General features: G+C 45.1%; 1 protein-coding gene across 1 annotated transcript in view; it reads right to left on the bottom strand.

Annotated features, from left to right (window-relative positions):
• Positions 1–3,400: 3,400 nt before the first annotated feature.
• EEF1AKMT4 (EEF1A lysine methyltransferase 4) overlaps positions 3,401–21,650 on the bottom strand; it is a 47,696-nt gene continuing 29,446 nt past the window's right edge. Inside the window, exon 3 of the mRNA XM_061637471.1 lies at positions 3,401–4,451. Within this exon, the coding sequence (XP_061493455.1) occupies positions 4,164–4,451 (288 nt within the window). The 3' untranslated portion in view covers positions 3,401–4,163. The remainder of the gene's footprint in view (positions 4,452–21,650) is intronic.

The following is a 21,650-nucleotide window of genomic DNA, read 5'->3' on the forward strand; positions in this document are numbered from 1 at the left end:
TTTGCCCCTTGTACACTCACTTCCTCTCTCAGACTTGAATCAAGGTCTGTTACTTCTGTCCAGTTTATCTGGCAAAACTGAACCTTTTTCGCTGTTTCTAAAGCCTTGGGCTCTGTTTTCACTGCCCTTGTCTGAGCAGGATTACTACTGGGGTTGGCAACCTCACATTGAAAACGTAGGTGCCCTGGTCTACCACATTTGTAGCATAATTTCTCCTCACTTTTAGGGTACACAGATCCACTCTGGGGTGTCCTGTGCCCTTCAGATTTTAATGGAGGACTCACTCGCTGTGGTACCACATCCCTTCTGCCAGCACTATATGGTCTGGGTTTAAACTCTCTTGATGTTTTCCCCACCCAGCCAGTTCTATTGGAGGTGAAGTGATCCGCCATCTCTGAGGCCTCCTGCACAGATGTAGGGGAACGGTCTTTGACCAGGAGCCTTATTTCTGGTGGTAACTGATGGTATAATTGATCCAGTATCATGAGGCTTTTCACCTCTTCCACTGACTGAGCTTTGGCACTACTCATCCACTTTCCAAATATATCCATCAACTTTGCTCCCAGTTCCACAAAAGACCTCCCTGTCTGTATCTGGCAATTTCTGAAAAGCTTTCTAAAATAATCAGGCCCCAGTCTAAATCTTTTAAACACTGCTTCTTTGAATTCAGCATAGGTGACAGGCCTGTCTGAGGGGAAATATTGGTATACCTCAGCCAATTCCCCTTTAATCAGATTTGATAAATACTGCATGTATTTATCTTCAGGTAGCCCCCACAACTGAGCTGCTTTTTCAAAGGTGCTGAGGTAAATTTGAGGATCTTGACCAGGCTCATAGACAGCAAAGTCCTTTGGAGTAATTTTTATTTTTGCTCCATCTCTGTCCTTTCTTGTTTCATCAGAATGAAACTTCTCTCTTTCAAATTTTAACTTTTCTACTTGTAATTCGGCATCCACTGCTCGTTGCTTCTCCCTCTCCTCAAACCCCATTCTCATTCGCTCAGTTTCCATCTTCAACTTCTCAGGTTCCATCCTCAATCTCTCAGCTTCCAACTCTCGCTGTTTATCTTTTTCCTCAGCCTCAAAGACCCGCTGCTTTTCTTTCTCATCAGCCTCCCTCCTCAATCTCTCAGCTTCGAATTCCCTCTGCTTGTCTTTTTCCTCAGCCTCCCATCTTAACTTCTCTCTCAAGTACTCTATATAAGCGGGATTGCTTAAATATCCTTCTGGGGTCTCTTCTCTGACAGGTTGTTTTTGCTGGGCAGTTGCAAATCCTATTAAGTGCTACCCTCAATTCATCTACCCCTTTACCCTCGTGAGGTAAATTGAATGTTATGCACTTCTCCACCAGCTCCTCTCTTTTCATTTTTATATATTCAGCCATGGTGTTCGAGTTCACTCACTCTTTGCCACACACTCTTTGCCAGTCACTCTCACAAGAAATCTTGTTTTGTTATTTCTGTTTGCCACACCACTGTATCTGGATTCTCTGTTGTTCGTATCCCACCGCTACTGACACCACGTGTGATGCCCTTCCCTGGCTCTCCCTGTCAGGTTCCTACCTGCTCGTGGTTACTGCCTGTCTCTAGGCACCACCAGGGACTCCACCAGTCCGGACCGCACTCTCTTATGGTTTACCTATCCGCTCTAGCACAGATCTCAACAGATCCCCCTGCTAGGCAACCACCAGTAACGTCCCAATACTAATATTCCCAGAGACTCTGAATACTGGTATTGTTATTCTCTTCACTGCTGCCACCATTTGTTACAGTTCCCCTTCAGCCTTGGTCATTACCTTACCCTCCCTTCTGGTCTGTGAAACCCCAGCCAAGGATCAGGCCTTTGGTAAACCAAATTAAGTATTTATTACAGATAACAAAGCTAACAAGATTAACAAGATTTCTTCTTAAGGCACATAAGCATATGGTTTTACTCAATACTAATCCGAACTCCACCTCCCTCCTGGTAAACAACTCTCTAAACCCCACCAACCAACCCACTCAGTTCTCTTCTCCCCCCCGATTCCACTCTCACTCTTCCTTTTATACATTCAGCCATTTTAAACACTCAGCCAATCATCTCGCATTCTACTGCCCATTCACTCCCCCTCCACTTACCATGTATCTTCTAAAACAACAACACTTATCATATATACATTAATATAGGAACATCACACCTCCCCCCCCCCAAAAAAAAACAGCTGAGGCGGGAACAACAGCTAGGAAGAGGCTGTAGCCTTCAAACCCTGTTTGGGGTACTATCTGGAAGCATTTGTGTGGATGGGGAACAGGATACTGGAGTAGACAGGAATCATGATCTATCCACCTTCCATCTTCTGATGTGGAATAAAGGTCTATGCAGGGCACACAGTTTCTTCCTTTAGCAGCTGGAAATGTTAACTCAAGCCATGCCACTTCAGCTTCTGAGACTGGGCCTGACAGATTTTCAAGCACATTTTTGCAGCCGTAAGAACTAGAAACTTGTGCCTTAAAAGATGTGCCTGTGCCTGTGCGTGCACGCACGCACGCACACACACACACACACACACACACACACACACACACACAGAGGTATTCCTAGGAAGCTGAATTCTCAATTTCAAGTTCTGTGCATTCTCTGACCTCCTGCAGAATCATGGAATACACACCCAACCCTACTTATATTTAACTCAGCCATTTCTTCCCTCACTAACCCCAAACTAGAAAATGCCTCTCACATGGATGTTCGGATGATTACCTTAAATCTGATCCTCTGTCTCCAGTGTGCATATCCCACATGCTCTATGTCTGTGTGTACTAAAAATGTTTCATCATTAAAAGGAGGGGGGATCTAGTCCTCATGATCATTGTGAGACTAAATTTACAAAGATGACTCGTGTTTTCACGGTTGTATTCAACTAACTTTTAGTCAGACTAGACCCACTGAAAGTAATGGCCATGACTAACTCAGGGCAATTAATTTCACTGGATCTACTCTGAGTAGTTAAATACAACCATCAGATTTAAGTGAAGTTTGTTTCTCTCCCCATTCCAAATCAACAAGAGCCTCTGATAATATCCCATGGACCTTAACCCTAAACCAAAGGACAACCGTGTTTTGCAAGGCGATCCGGGACAAAATGCGAAAGGGGGGAGGGGAGAGATCCTGTACCTTTAATGATTGTATAGAAGAGAGAATTTCAGGAGCCACAGCTTTTCACTCCTGCTAAATAATGCCACAATTCTACCTTCTACGCACAATGATAACAGAAACAAGATCCTCCTTTGTATCTAGTTACCTTAAATCTGATTCTCCTTTCAAGCATGTCACACATCTCTCTCCTCCTCGCTTCCATCCCTAGATTTGGCATAAAAAAGTACCCAAAGAAAAACAATAACCAGAACAAAGCATACAAGTCCATCCATATGTACATATTTAATTTGCACAACAAATTCAGATTGCAGGCCTCTGGTTTCAGGTTGCAGAATCTGCAATGTTTTAGTGGAATACTATAAAGGACCTGCAGATGGGAGTGAGCATGACAAAGAGTCGAGACATAATTGTCCTGGACCTAATTCCTGCCTCCTATCACAGACAGGACCAACCAGCAGTCAGATGTGAAGGGGGGGGAAGAGGCAAGACCCTCACCTGGCAACGCCAGCAGCCATTTGGTTTTTTAAAAGCCAGCAACACAGAATAAAACTGCTCCAAGATGGCAGAGAGGACAGCCAGCGATTCTGGATCTTCCTCTTTGGAGAGATGCCTCCTGAAGAGGCCAACTCTAGAGCACCACCCCAGCACAAATGGAGGGAAATTCAAGGCACAGCCATGAGATTTAAAAAAAAAAAACAAATCCCAGAGATTCTAACACCCCAACCCTTTCCACGGACTCCATGGTGTAAGCCAAAGGGAAGATTCAGAGGGATGAGAAAATAAATGGTCTTTCCTACAAGGGAGTTGGCGGCAGAAAGCATTCCCATCCACTTCCATGGAGAATTGGCTCCTGTTGCCAACTGCAGAGAAGGCATCAGCTTTCTGGTTTGTTTTTTAAAATAAATTTTTAAAAATGCAGGAAATCGCCCAAAATGACTTGGAGAAAATGCTGGTTCTGGCAGTCAACCAGCAGGCAGATTGGCACGTGGTCCGTGGCCCCGGGCCCCCTCTCTCTCACTCCTTGCCAGTGGCTCACAGGTCAATGGCAGAGAGGAAATGCTCACTGTCCATCTCTTCGAGGTAGCGTACAGGGGGAGGCGTGGTGGGACGCAGGTGGAGGCTCTGCCCCAGCGCCAGGTCAGAAGGAGACAGCGCCTCGCCCTTCCTCATGATGTAGAGGAAGTAGTGGAAGCCGCTGCTGTACGTGGCATGTTGGACAGACCACCCGTAGGCGGGCTGGGCATAATGGCGCCTGCGGAAGTGAGGCTGGGCAAAGGTGATTGAGATGAAACGCCCACCGGGGCGCAAGACTCGGCTGACCTGGGAGAAAGAGAGGGAAGGAGGTTACAAAGGACACTATTAATTTTTATATTTCACAGAATTTATGTACCACTGGGTTTTAAGGAAAACTCTATGCAGTTTAGGAAAAAGATGAAAAACTATCAATAAAAAAGTAATCAAAATGTAAAAGACAGTTGAAACAGCAGTAAACTAAGAAGTGGTTAAAAACACATCAGTGTCTGGGTAGGCTTGCCTAAACGGGAATGCAGTATTCTCTCCAACCACCCCAGAGGTGGGGAACGGCTATTAGGGGCATCCTGCAACTCTAAGCGGCACGGGGCAGGGACTTGTCTTTTTTCGCCTTGCTCCATGAAGTATAGCCACGCACTGAAGGTGTTGTAACTCTCCCTGCTCAGTCCGGGAGAACGACGGCCACAGCCTCATCTAGCTGCTTTGCGGCTTCCAAGGCAAGGCAAAGGCAGCATTTGGCAGCCCTCTAGCAGCCCTGCAATATTCTCTCCAACCACCCTAGAGGTGGGGAATGGCTATTAGGGGCATCCTGCAACTCCAACAGCCTCCTTTCCCGGACCTGACAATGCAGCCAGCAAAAAGTAAAAGCAGAAGGGGAAGGGCCGTAGCTCAGTGGGTAGAGCATCTGCCTTCCATGCAGAAGGTCCCAGGCTCAGTCCCTGGTGGTATCTCCAGGTAGGGCTGGGAATGTTCCCTGACTGAAAGCCTGGAGAGCTGCTGCCAGTCAGTGCAGATAGCACTGAGCTAGGTGGACTAGTGGGTCTGGCTCAGTATACTCCCTCTGTTCCGAGGGGCAAGGCGGTGTTTATTTGGGAACTGGTGGGGAAGAGGGATGGATGCACTGGTTGGGACACTGGTCTACCCAGGTAGGGCCAGTTTCATTGCTCAGTCTAAGGCTTCAGCAGGACTTTTCACCACCGGCATCCTTCCTCCAATGGATTCAAGACGCTCCTTTACATACCAACTTCAGTCTTCTTTCCCCTCCATGCCCCAACCCCTTGGAAAACCCCGGATCTTCTGTGCAACTCTACTCCCTCCCCCTGCATAGTTACATTGCCACCGAAGAACGGAAAGGGAACCCACCCAAGAGGAGTGATCCACAAATCATTTGGAGAGCAGGCACATAGCACAAATTTGCCCATGCTGATTTATATGTATGTTTGCAAATGCAGGCCATCCCTCCCTGCAAAAAATCAAAAGCAAAAAGAAGAATGTCTGTGTGTGTGTGGGGGGGGGTTAAGGGACAAGGATTCTGGGGCCCAGTGCAAAGAAGATTCAGAGTATGAGTCCCTCAGGGTCACCCCCCTAGCGATGCCTGTCACTAAACAGAATGTTTTAATTGTTTTTTAATATTAAATTCTAAACTGTGGTAACCTGCCCTGGGATCTGCCGGTGAATTTAATCATCATCATCATCTCCTTCTCCTCCTATATGCCACTCTAAAATCCCCCCCTCCTTCCACTCCAACAGTTATGTTGACCCAAATCCCAACATGGAACATCCATGGTAAGAGGCAGTCTACCTCCAAACACCAGACGCTGCAAGGCGGGTGGGAAAGGGAAACACAGGGGAAGGCCAATGCCGTTGTGACTTTCGTGTGAATGCCCAGATCTACCTGGCTGGCTACGGCTGGAAAGAGAACATGGATTCTTGTGCTGATCCGGCAAGGCAGTTATTTCCTTTCTTTGGTCAGAGAACCCTCTCTGTCAGGGCCAGTGACCCACAAGCACCGACTCTGGAAAAGAGAGAACACTGCCTTCTATCAAGTCAGATCATTTAGACCAGCTCTGACTCTCTATGTATGGATGTGAAAGTTGGACAGTGAAAAAAGTGGATAAGAGAAAAATACACTCATTTGAAATGTGGTGTTGGAGGAGAGCTTTGCGCATACCATGGACTGTGAAAAAGACAAATAATTGGGTGTTAGAACAAATTAAACTACAACTGTCACTAGAAGCTAAAATGATGAATCTGAGGTTATCATACTTTGGACACATCATGAGAAGACCTGATTCACTAGAAAAGACAATAATGCTGGGAAAAGCAGAAGGATGTAGAAAAAGAGGAAGGCCAAACAAGAGATGGCTTGATTCTATAAAGGAAGCTACAGACCTGAACTTACAAGATCTGAACAGGGTGGTTCATGACAGATGCTGTTGGGGGTCGCTGATTCATAGGGTCGCCATAAGTCAAAATCGACTTGAAGGCACATAACAACAACAAGTGACTGGCAAAGGCTCTGTGGGAGACTCAGTCAGGATCTTTCTCAACCCTGTCTGGGAGATGGCCAGGGACTGATGCAAAACAGATGCTTGGCCACTGAGCTATCCCAAGGATAGTTTCTAGCATCAATGCCTAGATAGCATCTCCCCTTGGCGGGGCACTTGCACTGGTACTGGTAGCAGAGAGCACAGAAAAAGGCACTCCACTTTCATCCTTGCTTAGTACGCTTCAGAGAGCCTCCCCCCCCTCCTCTCCCCCCCTCAGAACATTCCCGAGCCAAGATCTTAAAGAGACACTATGTCCAAGGTATGTCTTGTTTGAAGAGTGGACTTGACCCTTTTAATCATCATTTTCTCCTCGTTGGAACTAAGCGCCTGCTAATAGGATGGAAAAGAACATCAATTTTCTTGCCTGGCTTTATCCAAAGTCAAAGGCATTTACGGCCAGAGCCGGCGTGCTCCGCATGCTAATGCCACTGCTGGCTCTCAGCTGCCAGCACTCTGCCTGCCTGGCGCCTTCGCCCCTCACTCCCTTGCACAGCTCCTGTTGGTGCGTACCCAGCAGAGCCGGGAAACACCCCCGCACTCTGCTGCCTGGGGGCCCCCCCACGACAGGTGGGGATTGAATGCCCTTCATCTCTCATGACTCACCGGTTAACCAGAACAGGCTGTAGCGGAAGGCCAGAACAGTCCTGGCAGAATGGAGCAGAAGGGAGAGAGGAGAGCGAGTCTTGCTGAAGCTAGGAAGGAGGATTATAGGGGGAACAAGGGACTCTCTATTGCAGAGGGGGACTGGCGTACCCCTGAAATCACTCCAGCACCCAAATCCATGCTGACTTTGGTGGCACAGACTGAGCAAAAGGACTGGGGGACACCAGTGCTTCTCCATATTCTGCCCCCCTCCACACGCACAACGGGATATACAGTATTTTGCCTTGTCTGGCCATAAAGAATTGCATTCAGCCGCACACGTACATTGGTGGCTATTTGTTCTATCCAGCACCGTCCCATCGTCTCCAGTCCAGAGAGCAGCTTATCAGCATTTTGCATTTTCTTCATCTGGAGAAAAATGGGGTGAGGGGGTGGGGGAGTTGCCACCACTCCACTGCCTTTTGATGAGTGAACGGAATAACCTCTGTCTCATACGCTGCAGGGTCTTTAAATATGCCATTGGAAGGGGGCACGAGCAGCAAAACTTTCACGGTGGGAAATTTTGGATAGTTTAAAGAATGCAGAGAAGACTCTTAAGTGGACGGTAGAGTCCTTGACATAACAGTTATTCCAGCTTGGAAAATCAGGACCTAGTAGTGGCCTAAGAACATAGGAAATTGCCATTGACCAGGCCAGACAATTTGCCCATCTAGGCGCAACCGGCTAATCTGACAAAATGGCTCTCGAGGGTTTTAGGCAGATGCCCACTGGCTAAACTTGGGAAATGCCAGCGACCAACCCAATAGCTTCCACATCAGGAGCATGTGCTCCACTACAGAACGATGGTCCCTCCATCCTTCCCCTAGAAGACACTTATCTTTCTGTCCTCCTTGCCAGCAACAGAAGACCAGGGGTAGGGAGGGAAGTACTGAACATCCCAAAATTCAGATGCTTCACAGACTCACTGCATGGCAAGGGCAGGGAACATTTTTCAGCCTGAGGGCCACATTCCCATCTGGACAACCTTCTGAGGGCCACATGACAGTGGTAGGCAGGGCCAGGAGCAAAAGTGGTCAGAGCAACAAATGATTTTTATTTTTACTTTTGTATAGTGGTAGTATAGTATAGTTTATTTATATACCACTTTTTGGCCAAAAGGCCCCCAAAGTAGTGAACAAAATATTATAAAACATATTACAAAAAAGATTACATAAGGAATAACCAGTAAAAATATACAGTAAAAACACGATGCAACAAAAACAATGCAAATACAATGCAACAAGAACAATGCAACAAAAGCAAAGGAAAAAAATTGCAACAAAAACAATGTTTCAAATGATGCACACAATTACCACAGCAGAACTAGTAGGCTAGTTCATACACACATTCACACACCCCTCTCTATCCTCCCTCCAGCCTGAGGTTCCCCAGCCTGTCTTTATATAGGTGAAGAAGGCACACGGGGGGGGGGGGGGAGAGACAAAGTGGAGTGTGGAAACAATAAGTGAACTACAGAAGGATTGAGAACTGACACCGGAGCAGGAAGAACACTTAGGAGCACCCTCTACAACTTGTACAAAAACCGGGCAATGCTCTCTCAGCCTAACGTACCCCACAGGGTTGTTGTGAGGGTAAAATGGGATAAGTCCTTGCATGTTACCCTGAACTCCATAGCGGAAGAGTGAGAGGTACAAATGTCACGTGCACTCTCCCAACCCCCTTGAAGCCCTCTTCAGCCATTTACCAGTTTGATTCCTTCTAGGATCCCCAGAGAAAGTTCTCAAAGTGCCCCTGAAAACATTTATTGTGGCTGTTAAGGCCCAGCACATTTCAGAATCCCCCCCCCTCGGGGTAAACCTTTTTGTTGCAGTGTTGCAGAGAAACACTATCGAGGCTTCCTCCTTGTCCAAATGCCTCAACAGCATTTTTCATGTTGGGTTGCAAGAAAAAGAATTGCCCCTGAAGAAGGAAAACTTTCAGGCATTACCCACCAACCTATTTTTGCATTAACAACCACAATACATTTTTTGGAGGGAACTTTGAGCATGCTGTCTCTTTTCTTATATCCAAAGTTCGACTTCCCTTGTTGGACTACAACTCCCATCATCCCTCCCCCTGGGTATGCTGGCAAGGGATGCTAGGAGTTGTAGCTCAACCAAGCCTGGGGACCCAAGATTGGGAAAGGGTGATGTAACGCATGAAAGCAACACCCTCTCTGCCTTGGTGCTTGCCCTCAGGTATTCAGGAGTACGCAGCTTGTGAAGATGGTGCATCTAATGATCATATTACCCGTTTGAAACAGCCGTAGTTGTTGCCAGTTCATTTCCAGACCCAATTCAAGGAGCTCACGCTAACTGTAAAACCCTAATGACTTAGGCCCCAAATACCTCCTTCCCTTCTCGGGGGTTAACATCAGCAGAGGGGGCCCTCTTGGTAAATCCGCTGCCCTCAGAAGCCTGAGGATGTGGTGGTCCAAGAGAGGCCATTCTCTGTGGCAGCCCCCTGAGTTGTGGAACTCCCTCCCCACAGAGATGCGCCTGGCAGCTTCACTGTATAGTTTTCGTCATAGGCTGACAATGCACCTTTTTTTGCCCTGGCCTTTAACACCTGAGATGTACCTTTTCAGAACTCACCCTATTCCTGTGATGGTGATCTGTGTGAAACTGTTTTTAATATTGAATGTTGAATTGTTATAATGCACCCTGAGGCCTTAGGCTGAAGGGTGCATAAGAAATCCGAGAGAGAGCTTCTCTTCTCCAACCCACCTCAAACCCACCTATATATTTTGGAGGTGTGTGACGATCCCACCAGCTGGCTCTACCTGTGATACTCCCACCAGGGCCACCACCTGTCAGGATCTCGGTTTTTATTTGTTCTCTCACACACTCTAGCACAGATCTCACAAGATCCCACTGCAAGGCAGCACCACCAGCCATTCCCTGTAAACAATACTGCTAGAGACTTCGCCTTAGTCTCCCTATGGCTTATTGTTACTTTGTGTCTGGGTGCCCTTGCCGTCCACAACCCCCTTGTATCTTTGTCTATAAAGTATACAATCCTGGGTTGCTCTGGATACTTGACGATGTTACAATATCTCCCTTCACCGCTGCCACCATTTATTTGATACTGTTTCCATCCAGCCTTGGTAATTACCCTGCCCTCCCTTCTGGTCTGTGTATCCCCAGCCAAGGATCAGGCTTTTGGTAAACCAATAAAAGTATTTCTTTGATAACACCAGGAAATAACAAGATTACTTTAGGAATGTTCAACAAGCGTATGGTTTCATATAGTGTCACTCTTTATGTTTCCAGTCTTATATATTCTGCCTAAATACCAGCCAAATATAATCCAAACCTCCCTCAGAAGTCTGCCAATCACTCCTCTCAACAATTCTCCTCTCCAACAACTCCCCCCGAACTCAACTGTCATCCTCTCATTTATACCTTCAGCAATTCAAACACTCAGCCAATCATCATCCAACATTCTCCAGAATTCTAGCCCATGTACACCCCCTCTTACTCAGTCACTTACCATATATCACTTAATAAACCTGCACTTACCATATTTACAGATATTAAAATACAGGGACATCATATCCCCCCCTTTAAATAAAAGCAAAGTATTACTCCTGTACCCAGGAATAATACGACGTGTTATATACAAGTGTCCATCACTCAGGGGTAGAGTGTCCTTTTAGTCTCACATCTTGATCACTTGATTGCAGTATCAGCAATCTGCCTTGAAAGTCTGTCCGCCAGCACGTTGTCCTTTCCCTTGATGAAAACAAAGTCTACTCGATATTCCTGCAGTGCCCAGTGCAGCATGGTGTTGCCGTTTTTCATAGTGTCCAGCCACAGCAATGCGCAATGATCCGTGATGACCGTGCACTTCCTTCCCCACACGTAGGGATGCAGCTTTCCCAGGCCCCACACGACTGCCAAACACTCTTTCTGAACCAATGAGTAGTTCCGTTCTCTCGCTGACAGTTTTTGACTCAGATATGCAATGGGATGCTTGATGCCTTCCCTCTCTTGCATTAGCAGAACTCCAAGAGCCAAATCAGACACATCCGTCACCACAATAAAAGGCTGCTCAAAGTCCAGAGCTATCAACACAGGACTCTGGCACAATGCTTGCTTCAGTTGGTCAAAAGCTTTTTGACATCTTTCATCCCATCTCACGCACTAAGCACACTTTTTCTGCGTTAACTCATGCAATGGGGTTGCTATTTCTCCAAACCCCTTTGTAAACTTTCTATAAAATCCAGCCATACCTAGAAATGCTCTCACTTGTTTCTTGTTTATGGGAACAGGCCAAGATTGGATAGCCTCTACTTTATCCCATAAGGGGGTTATCTTTCCACTCCCCACCTTATGCCCTAGGTAAATTACTTTGTGTAACCCAAACTGGCATTTTTTTTACTTTGATGGTTAAACCAGCCTTTTTAAGTGCCTCCAACACCGCTGTTAAATGTTGAACATGTTCAGGCACCGACTTGCTGAATACAGCTATGTCGTCTATGTATGCCACAGCAAAATCTGACATGCCTCTTAAAATAGTGTTAATTAATCTTTGAAAGGAACTTGGTGAATTCCTAAGCCCCATACGTAGTGTTGTAAATTCATACAACCCATCAGGTGTGTTAAAAGCAGTTTTAGCCCTGGATTGCTCTTCCAACTCCATCTGCCAATACCCTTCGCAGAGATCTATTGTGGAGATTATTTTTGCTGCCCACAACAGTTCTAACATGGTGTCTACCCTAGGCATAAGGTACGCACCCGGAACTGTGATTTTATTTATAGCTCTGAAATCAATACAAAATCTGATTGTCCCATCTTTCTTTGGTACCAGCACTATACTAGAGGACCAGGGACTAATTGATTCCCGAATCACACCCAGCTCTAGCATATCTCTTACTTCCTTTCTGATTTCATCCAACACTCTTCCATTCACTCTATAAGGGGTAGATCTAATTGGGGAATGACTTCCAGTGTCAATAATATGTTTTGCTACACTGGTTCTACCAGGTCTATTGCTGAAAAGTTTCTTATATTTGTACAAAACACTCATAATTTCTTCCTGGACTTTTCCATCTACCTCCTCCGACCATTCCAACTGATCTAACCCACCTTCTGCCTTGCTTTCTTGTACTAAGTCTGGTAAATCAGGACCACTTCCTTCAGGGAACAAGGTAACTTGCAAAACCTTTGCATCCCTGGTGTGATAGGTTTTAACATATTCACATGTACTACCTTATGTTTTTTTTATTTGTCTGCTGTTATTACATATGTCAATGTGTCAAGTTTTTCTCTAATAATGTATGGTCCCTCCCAACTGGCTTGTAATTTATAGTGTTTTCTGAGGATGAATGCCATAACCATATCTCCCACTTCATACACACGCTCTCTTGCTGTTCTGTCATACCAGTAACTTTGTTTCTGCTGAGCCTGGCTCAAATTCTTTTGTACTGCTTCCATCATAGATTCTAGCTTGTTGTGAAAGTCTAGTACATAATCAACTACTGATGTTTTATACTCCTCCAGGGACCCTTCCCACGAATTTCTTAATAACTCCAAAGGTCCCCTCACTTTCCTCACAAACATTAACTCAAAGGGCGAGAACCCTGCTGATTCTTGAGGTACTTCTCGGTAGGCAAATAAGAAACACCCCGAACGTTCATCCCAATCCTGTGGGTGATCTTGAACATAACTTTTTATCATTCCTTTAAGCACCCCATTAAACCTTTCAGTTAATCCATTAGTTGCTGGATGGTATGTGGTGGTTTTCAAATTCTTCAATCCACAACACTTCCACATACATTGCATCACTTCTCCCATAAATACACTGCCTTGATCAGTCAAAACCTCATGTGGAAAACCCAGCCTCATAAAAATTTTCAGCAATGCCTCTGCCACTACAGGGGCTTCCACTGACCTCAGGGCCTCAGCATCTGGGTACCTCGTTGCAAAATCCACCACCACTAATATATATTTCCTGCCATGCCTTGTGGGTTTAGAAAAAGGACCCACCAAGTCTATTCCCACTCTATAAAATGGTTGTCCTTTAATAGGAAGGGGCTTCAATGGAGCTTTTGTTTTTACCCTACTTTTTCCCACTTTTTGGCATATCATGCAAGAGGAACAGTACTGTTTGATATCCTTGGAAATGTTTGGCCAATAATAATGAGCAGTCAGCCTTTTCTTTGTCTTTTTTATTCCAAGATGCCCTGAACAAGGAATATCATGTGCCATGTCTAGCAATCTGGGTCTGAATTTGCTAGGCACAATCAACCGTTTAACTGGTTCACAGCAGTTCTCTCTCTCTTTAGGTAACCACAGTCTATACAGTACACCATTCTCCCACACAGTTTGATCCCTCAGGGTCTCTATAAATGGGATTCTTTGTGTAAGGGCTTGTTCCTTCATTGGATTCAAACTGCTGTCCTTCTCCAACTCATCCCTGAACTGTTGTGTTTCTGCAGTAGAAAACATTTGTAACAAAGTTTCATTCACTCCAGGCACACTAGGGGTTGCTATGGCGACCTCAGGCTCGGTTACTCCACCCTGTTCTGTTCAGTGTCAGATAAAATGGCTTCTGCTGCTTTACCAAATTGTCTGGTCACCACATAGATTTTTCCTTGGGATCCCATAATATCTCTGCCCAAAATTACAGGTTCATGTTGCTGGGCATTGATACCCACTTTATAAGTCTCCTCCTTCCCTCTCCAGTTCAATTTCACTGGGGCCATGGGAATGCTTTCTGGCTCACCTCTCACACCTTGGATTACCAACTTTTCCTGAGGTAAAATTTCTTCAGATCTTATCAGATCTGGCCTCAGTAAGGTCTGAGCAGCACCACTGTCTAGCAAAGCCCAATATTTTGCCCCTTGCACACATCTTCTCTCAAGCTTGAGTCAAAATCTTGAACATGACCAGCTTATTTGACAGAATTGTATTTTCTTTGTTTCCCCCTCTCAGTTCGCTTTTCACTGCTCTTCCTTGAACAGGATTACTGATAAGGTTTGTAGCTTCACATTGGAAACAGACATGTCCTGGCTTACCACATTTGTAGCAGAGTTTCTCCTCCCTTTTAGGATACACAGACCCAAACTGAGGTGTCCTGTGCCCTTCTGATTTTATTTGATGGTTTACTCTCTGTGGTAAAACATCTCTTCTGCCATTATTATTTGGTTTTGATTTAAATTCTCTTGGTGTTCTCCCCATCCAACCAGATTGGGTTGAGGTAAAATGATCTGCCAGTTCTGCTGCCTCCTGCACAGACTTAGGGGAACGATCTTTGACCAGCAATCTAATTTCTGATGGCAATTGATGATATAATTGGTCTAATATCATGAGGCTTTTCACCTCTTCCACAGACTGAGCTTTAGCATGTGTCAGCCATTTTTCAAATATGTCCACCAGTTTTGGTCCCAACTCCACGAAAGACCTCCCTGTCTGTATCTGGCAGTTTCTGAACAGGCCCCAGTCTAAATCTTTTGTACACTGCTTCTTTAAATTCAGCATATGTCACTGGCCTGTCTGAGGGGAAATATTGATACACCTCAGCCAATTCCCCTTTAATTAAATTTGATAAATGCTGCATGTATTTATCCTCAGGTAGCCCCCACATCTGAGCTGCCTTTTCAAACGTTGTGAGGTAAATTTGTGGATCTTGACCAGGCTCATAAACAGCAAAGTCTTTAGGAGTAACTTTTATTTTTGCTTCATCTCTCTTTTCTTGTCTCCTCATAATGAAATTTCTCTCTTTCTAATTCCAACCTTTCAGTCTCCATTCTCAGTTTCACCATCTCAATCTCTCTATCCTTTTTTCCTCACGTTCCCATCTTAACTTCTATATAGGCAGGATTACCTGAGCACCCTTCTGGGGTCTCCTCTCTCACAGGTTCTTTGGTTTGGATTGACGTATACGTTATTAATGCCACCCTCAATTCATCCACCCCTTTACCCTCATGAGGTAAATGAAAAGCTATACATTTCTCCACCAGCTCCTCTCTTTTCATTTTCATGAACTCATCTATGTTTCTTAGAGCTCAGACACTTTTACCACGCACTCACAAGTAATCTTTATTTGTTATTCCTTTCACAGTCACACCACTTTTTAGGGACTCTCTTTTGTTCATATCCAGACTCTCCTTTTGTTCGTATCCCACCGCTAGCACCACATGTGACAATCCCACCAGCTGCCTCTACCTGTGATACTCCCACCAGGGCCACCACCTGTCAGGATCTCGGTTTTTATTTGTTCTCTCACACACTCTAGCACAGATCTCACAAGATCCCACTGCAAGGCAGCACCACCAGCCACTCCCTGTAAACAATACTGCTAGAGACTTCGTCTTTGTCTCCCTATGGCTTATTGTTACTTTGTGTCTGGGTGCCCTTGCCGTCCACAACCCCCTTGTATCTTTGTCTATAAAGTATACAATCCTGGGTTGCTCTGGATACTTGACGATGTTACAATATCTCCCTTCACCGCTGCCACCATTTATTTGATACTGTTTCCATCCAGCCTTGGTAATTACCTTGCCCTCCCTTCTGGTCTGTGTATCCCCAGCCAAGGATCAGGCTTTTGGTAAACCAATAAAAGTATTTCTTTGATAACACCAGGAAATAACAAGATTATTTTAGGAATGTTCAACGAGCGTATGGTTTCATATAGTGTCACTCTTTATGTTTCCAGTCATATATTCTGCCTAAATACCAGCCAAATATAATCCAAACCTCCCTCAGAAGTCTGCCAATCACTCCTCTCAACAACTCTCCTCTCCAACAACTCCCCAACAACTCCCCCTGAACTCAATTGTCATCGTCTCATTTATACCTTCAGCCATTAAACACTCAGTCAATCATCATCCAACATTCTCCAGCATTCTAGCCCATGTACTCCCCCCTCTTACTCAGTCACTTACCATATATCACTTAATAAACCTGCACTTACCATATTTACAGATATTAAAATACAGGGACATCACAGGGGGCTGTTTTGTCTCTTTGTCTGTTCTCTATATATCTGGACACCTGTTAAAGATATCGTAACCAAAGTTTTCACAATGGTTTCTGAGGCCAAGGAGCAGGTTTTCATCTGTGTTTGGATACAATTGGATGCCATTTTGAATCAAAAAGGCGAACTGTTCAAAGATTTTAATCACAGATTTTCTTTCTTAGAATTACCAAGCAAAGCTTGGCACTTCCCACTAGTATTTTATATATACATATGATTGAGATTCTCAGGATTTCACTTTCTGTGCTAGATAGCAAAATCTGTCCCTTCTCGGTAAGAATACAAAGGGAACTGGCACCTGAAGGGTGAAGGAAAAAAATGCATACTGGCAGATCCCTCGGTCCCACCAGTTAAAACAGCTAGGCTGGTGCGGACCAGAGAGAGGGCATTTTCGATTGTGGCCCCCGCCCTCTGGAATTCCCTTCCTTTCGATCTTCGTCATGCCCCCTCCCTGATAGGTTTCCGCTGGGCCTTGAAGACCTGGCTGTTCAGGCCGGCCTATGGGATTTCTGGGATGGGTTAGTTTTTAATGCTGTTTAGTTTAATTATTGAATGTGGTTTTCTGGTTTTATATTGTATTTTATTGTATCAGTGTACGTCGCCTAGAGTGACCGTCGGTTCGGCCAGATAGGCGACACATAAATAAAATTTTATTATTATTATTATTATTATCCATCTCAGTGAGCAAGCAAGGGTAAGAGAGAATTAAAGCCAAACCCCCCCACACACACAAAAACAAAAAACAGAGACAGCAGAGATGGATGGGTAAAGACAGCATGAGGTTTGGCCAAAAGCAGGAACGTGGCACGCCAAGGAAGGTTTCACAAGCTATGCATGTCAAAAGAAATGCTCCGAGACTCAGAAACCACAGCACTCTCTCTCTCTCTCTCTCTCTCTCTCTCTCTCTCTCTCTCCAAAGGCAGCATCAAGACAAAAATATGATTTAAAAAGACTGTAGTGGTGGTTAGGGAAGATTACAGGAGGTGGGCAAACTAGCTTTTGGAGACAACCCTGGAGAGCTGCTGTCAGCCAGCATAGGTAGTACTCAGCCAGACGGGTCAACATAGCAGCTCAGTGTAAGGCAGCTTTCGATATCGCTAAGGCCCAAGCCACACAGAGAGGTAGGGTACAAGCCAGCTTTTGTAACCTCATAGCAAAAGTGTGCATTTCACAACAACACCCCAGGAAAGCGGCACCATTTGGTTCCAGATGCAAAGCTGAGCATGCTGAGAATCTCACCTGTCATCTTAAAATGAGAGCAAGTTTTCTAGTCCTCAGGCTTTAAAGCATTGTGAGCCCCGTCTGGTGAAATCACAGAAGCCAGAAGGGGAGTGAGCAGGGAATGCAGTGTCCAAGAGGTGAGGGCTTCAACTCCTCATTAGCTCATTCATTCCCCACGCTCCTCAAGAACAGAGCAAGAAGACCGCATTGTGCAATCTAAGGGGAAAATATGCAATTCTGTATAATTTATACAGGTTGCAGAATTCAAGTCACCTTGACCGAAGAATGCACCCAGACACTGTATACAGCTGAAAGCTTCACGTTACACAGTGAAGAAACCGGCCTTTCGGCTAAGAAGGAGCATCTCAAGCTTTAATGGCTGAGAAGAGGTTTGTCAAAACGCTTTGGAAGCTCAGGCTGCCTTAGGTCCAACAGGGCCCCTTGGTGGCTTCACTAGCACACACGCTCACTCTCACCTTCTGGCCCAGTCTTCTCCAACCTCATACATCTCCCAGTGGTCTTGGACTACAACTCCCACAAGCCCCTGCTGGGGCGCTGATGGGAGTTGTGGTCCAAACAGCTGGGGTCCACCAGATTGGAGAAGGCTGCCTTACTTTCATCAGGAACTCATATGCTTCACTTTAGGCAGATCTGGGTAAAAGCCAGACTTCATGTTTTCAAATAGGGACGAGCTGTTGCTTCTTTATCGGAGAATCAGAGACTTCATAGGCAACCACAGGCCCAACCAGGCTGGCTGGGGCTGAAGTGCAAAACATCTGGAGGGCTACAGGTTCCTGATCCCTGCTTAAGTAGCTCCTGCTGCCATGCAAGCCTGCCTAGATCATAAGACCTTCCTCCACAGGCCTTCTTTGGGGTTCTGTGTTTTGGGAGGAGAGGCAGATGGTGACCCAAAACAAAGCCTTTTCAGTGGTGGCACCCCATCTCTGGCAAGAAGGTTCATCAGGCACCAATCTTATTTATTTATTGTATTTGTATACCACCCCATAGCCGAAGCTCTCTGGGCGGTTTACAGTAACTAAAAACATTAAAACAAATATACAAATTTAAAACACACCTTTTAAAAACAATTTAAAACACAATTTAAAAACACATGCTAAAATGTCTGGGAGAAGAGGAAAGTCTTGACCTGGCGCCGAAAAGATGACAGTGATGGCGCCAGGTGCACCTCGTCAGGCACATCATTCCATAATTTGGAGGCCACTACTGAGAAGGCCCTCTCCCTTGTTTCAGTACCAGATTCATTGTCTTACATTTGCATCCTGCCTTTCTTTTTGTCATGGAAACCAAGGTGGCACAAACATGGCTCTCAGGTGGTTACCCATCTAGACACTGGCCAGACCCAGACCTGCTTAGCTTCAAGCAAGGTGGTGGCTTCATGTGCCTTCAGAACCAGTCTTAATCAACCTGGGGCCCTTCAAATGTCATGGACTACAATTCCCATCAGCCCCTGCCAGCAGAGAGGACTGCAAAACCATACCCTGGGATGAAGACTGTTTTATTTGTCCAGACCTCTCTTCGCTCTTCTGTTCACGTTTATATTTTAATCCTGATTGAGTACTGGGTTTTAACATCTGCTATTTTAATATTTTGTTTTATATTCATGTGTTTATTTTTGCCATCCCACACCTCAAATCTGCAGACTTTTGCACTGGCTTACCCAATTTAAAAAATCAAATCAAATAATCCCCTCCATGTATATTTTAAGGATTTGTTTTTTTAAGCGTGAACATCACAACAACAAGAAGCACAATAATAGTGCTTTTGTCCAATTTGAATAGTTTGATTATGTTTATTATTGTTTTCAATTCCTGGTGATCCACTCTGGGAACCCTTTTCTGAAGACCAAAATGTCCCAAACAAATAGCAAATAAATGTTCTGAGGCAAGCTGTGAACCCTGCCTAGGCCACTGGGATATGGTTATATCCAGGAGGTCCACCTTCTGTATTTGGGATGGCGGACTACAGTCTTCGAACTGAAAGCATACATAGCCACACAGCCTCAGCCCTATTTGTGTGTTATAAGACTCTTTCGTCTGTTCTGAGCTACCAACCAAAGCGTTATTTATTTGTTAAAAGCATTTTTATCCCTTTCTTCAGCCACAAACAGGTACCAGAGTGGCTAAAAAATGTCAATGATAAGACAGTCCCTGACCTCAGACTTATATTACCAATATCCAGAGCTTGGAAAAGTTACTTTTTTGAACTACAACTCCCATCAGCCCCAGCCAGCATGGCCACTGGATTGGGCTGATGGGAGTTGTAGTTCAAAAAAGTAACTTTTCCAAGCTCTGCAATATCATTACATAAAAGGAAAAGGGACTGAGAGGGAGGAGGAAGAAAACAAACTCAAGTACTGTTTTTCATTTAACTTACAAAGCCTAGAAGTCTATATAGCCAGCTGACTACTGCACTCTGCAGGAGAAGCCTCCTGAATATACCATCTCATCAGGAGAGCATTCTGTAAGATATAGGAATAGGGCCTTTAGTGTGGTGGCACCTGTCCTTTGGAACTCCCTCCCGTTACATATCAGACAGACACCATCTCTATTGTCTTTTTGGAACCTACTTAAAACCATCCTTTTTCAACAAGCCTTTTAAGTGGACATATTTATCTCAGTCTACATCGGTATTGGATTTGAAATTGTTTTTATATATGGAATCGTTCTTTTATCGTTGATGTTTTTACTGTGAAACTGCCTCGACATATTTTATGGGAAGCAATTCATGAATAGAATCAAGTAACTAAATAGGGAGGCAAAACACACACAGCCTGAAAAAGGCTTCTCTTTTCTCTATGACCAAAACTGTGCAAAATGATCTCTGTAGACCTGCATTTCAGTTTGGCAAGACAAAATGAAAAATGAAATGGACTGCCTTCAAGTTGATTCTGACTTATGGCGACCCTATGAATAGGGTTTTCATGAGGCTGGGAGGCAGTGACTGGCCCAAGGTCACCCAGTGAGCTTCATGGCTGTGTGGGGATTCGAACCCTGGTCTCCCAGGTCGTAGTCCAACACCTTAACCGCTACACCACACTGTCTCTCTTTGTAAGGCAAGGCCACCCTAAAATTATTGTCCCATAGATCTGCTAGTGGGCCATCCCCAGTTTACACAATCATTTACCACCAGAGAGGAGAATTCTGATTCACCCCATGGGACATGTATACAAAACTGGAGTTAGAATGGAATTCAGGGGCTGTGTTATTCTAGTATAAATTGATGACAAGAGATAGCAAGCAAGGCAGACAAGAGGACAGGAGAAGCACCCAAGTCCAGTTGCAGAGTGGGGGAAAGACAGTCTAGCCATGCTCCCAAACCAAGTTCCTCACACGACAGAGGCAAAAAGAGAGGAGATGTGGAGATGAAAATAGCCCCAAACAGACCCATCATATTCACTGAACTAGATCCAATAAACTTCCCCTTTGCCATGCAGCCTGCAGTTAACAGAACAGGAAAGGCTGTTGCTTAGAGACAGCTTCATGGAACGTGGCCAACTGGCAGCTATTGCAGTCTCTGGGGGGGCTGTTAAATGGGGGGGCAGAGACAGACAGAGAGAGAGAGATCATATATACATATATATATATATAGCTTCTAGGGCTGCAAATCCAGAATTTGCAGCCTATTTCTCTGACACTTTGGAACTGCTATATATTTGGTGAAGAAGCCAAGATCCACACACCACTAGACAGCTGGTCCATTTGGCTCCGAGGCTACCAAGCCGTACCTTGCAGCAGAAGGCATCAATACGCTTACCAGGACCTCCTGTGGCACCTGGATCTACAATGCGCAGTTAGCTCTTTATTATGTATTTATTTATTTGATTTATATCCCGCCCGTCCTCCCAGTAGGGAGCTCTTCCTGCTCAATGATTGTTTGCTCTTGCTCAGCCTCTCTTACCGAGAACACATCCCCTTGAGCATGCCCACATTTCTTCAGACGCCAAGACTGGACACCAACCTCTCCCTTCTGTTCTGAAAAAGGGACAGATGCAAAGAGCTTGGTGGTGGATGATGTAGGTGCTTCCCCACCACCACTATTGATCAGGTGTCTGGTGGAGTAAGATGCTGCACCA

The sequence above is a fragment of the Rhineura floridana genome, chromosome 7 (genome assembly GCF_030035675.1).
Source record: "Rhineura floridana isolate rRhiFlo1 chromosome 7, rRhiFlo1.hap2, whole genome shotgun sequence".
NCBI classification, from domain to species: domain Eukaryota; kingdom Metazoa; phylum Chordata; class Lepidosauria; order Squamata; family Rhineuridae; genus Rhineura; species Rhineura floridana.